This window comes from Brassica oleracea, chromosome C4, assembly GCF_000695525.1.
Source record: "Brassica oleracea var. oleracea cultivar TO1000 chromosome C4, BOL, whole genome shotgun sequence".
Classification (NCBI taxonomy): Eukaryota; Viridiplantae; Streptophyta; class Magnoliopsida; order Brassicales; family Brassicaceae; genus Brassica; species Brassica oleracea.
This window is the reverse complement of record NC_027751.1, coordinates 44589977-44592004: the sequence shown is the minus strand read 5'-3', so window position 1 is coordinate 44592004 and position 2028 is coordinate 44589977. Positions and strand designations below refer to the sequence as shown.

Here is a 2028-nt window from a genome sequence, read left to right as displayed (position 1 = left end):
TTTTTTAACGGCTACTTCACTAAATAAAAGGAGACTACACATCAATTGTCTCAACTAATGCTCTGCTATCGAGAGCATCAGCGACTATATTGTCTTTGCGAAGAATAAAATTGAAGGATGAAACAGAGAGGTAACAAGACAAATTTAGGATATTCTGAAGGATTCCGCAAAATTCCTTGATTCACTACAAGAAAACAGGGGAATTCTGATGGCCGAAATCGTCAGAAATTCGTCGGAATAGACCGATTCCGACGAATTTCTGACGAACCTATTCGTCGGTATCGTTTTGTTGGAAAAAAAAAATCATCGGAATTTCGTCAGAACTTCCGACGACCTTTCCAGACTTCAACGAAACCCTTGGTCGTTGCTATGTCGTCGGTATATTGGGGGGGATTTCCGACGGACCAATAAAAAAAAAAAAACTAATCAGAATCTTATGAATCTTCATCAAACTCCCCAACCTCGGCTTCTGGCTCCGAATGTACAACAGCATCATGTCCAAACACAGTCAAATTCTCAACAAGTTGAACATTTTCCAAATCTTCAACTGCCTGGGCGTTGCTAGTAGACTCTGGTTGCAATGGTTCATCATCATCAGAAGTTCCATCCACTCGTCCTCTTGGGTTGATTTGCGTTACAGTAACCCATGGATCGTCTCTGTACGTCACCCGAGGGTAACTGATGTAGCACACCTATACATATCAATTATACAAAGTATTAGTTCAATATATAACATTAATTAATTATATTGGTAAAAAATTATGAATATATTGACATACCTGATCAGCTTGCGAACCAAGAATGAAGGGATCATAATATTGAAGTTTCCGCCGCGAATGAACTGATGTAACACCAAACGCATCAATCTTCACTCCTCTATCTGGGGTGGTGTCATACCAATCACAATAGAATACTACACAACGCAATCCAACCATTCCAGGAAATTGGATTTCCAATATTTCTTTTATGTTGCCGTAGTAGACATCGTCACCAGAAGAAGATGAAACACCAGCATCATATGTTGTCTTAGAATGACCTTTCCTTGTGAATGCATATCCTCGCGTACAAAATTTAGGATATGATTTGACCACATAGTTTGGTCCCTGCACAAATTCGCGTACCCAATCATCGAACACAAGACCTCTGGCCAAACCATCATTCACCTATAAAAAAAAACATATATGATTGCAAAATTAATTAGTTTATATATATTAAATTTAAACTAATCATTTGCATAGGGTAATATGATATATGACTCACATAACTACGAAGCCACGCAGCAAATCCGTTATCTCTAAGTTGTCGAAGCTCATCTTCTGTTGCATGCCTGTGAGTCATACGCAACTCCGCCATATATACACTATATACAAAAATATTATCAATATGAAATAAATTTATTGAATATTAATCTAACAATAAATGAATAAATATTTTTACCTCTCATATTGTAGAACATCTTCACAGTTGGTGAGCAAATATGTTTGCAAATGAGCGTGCTCAGTGTCCGTAAGTCTCCGCTTCGTGAATTTTCCACTAAGTCGTCCTATTTCCTTGAACATGCTTGGGACAGTAACATGATATGTTGCTCTCTCCCCTCTATCATCATGCCGAGCAGGTCTTCGGTGTTTTGTATGCACTTCTGGTGAAAAATAGTTTTCAGCAAAGATTGCAGTTTCTTCATTAATCACCTGTGCCACTATAGATCCTTCCACCCTGCTTTGATTTTTAACCATCTTCTTCAGATGATGCATATAACGCTCAAAAATATACATCCATCTGTACTGCACATGACCACCAAATTCAAATTCTCTTGCGAGATGAATAGCAAGATGTTCCATTACATCAAAGAATGATGGAGGAAATATCTTCTCAAGGTTGCACATGCTGACTGGTGCGTTTGTCTTCAAATTATTAATACCCTCTTCAGTCACTACTCTGCTGCATAAGTCGCGGAAGAAAACACTAATCCCTACATAGATAAAAGACATAATTTTCGTAAGTATTAAGTTTTTATAAGCATAATTGTTA

The 2028-nt window shown here is 37.6% G+C and overlaps 1 protein-coding gene across 1 annotated transcript; it reads right to left on the bottom strand.

Annotated features, from left to right (window-relative positions):
• Window positions 1-395: 395 nt before the first annotated feature.
• Window positions 396-2017, bottom strand: LOC106339916. The gene is made up of 4 exons (XM_013778784.1): window positions 1438-2017; window positions 1261-1360; window positions 780-1163; window positions 396-692 (listed from the first exon to the last, which is right to left on the bottom strand). Exons 1-4 carry the CDS (start codon window positions 1986-1988, stop codon window positions 435-437), a joined length of 1293 nt encoding a protein of 430 aa, XP_013634238.1. The 5' UTR covers window positions 1989-2017; the 3' UTR covers window positions 396-434.
• Between the last annotated feature and the right edge of the window lie 11 nt (window positions 2018-2028).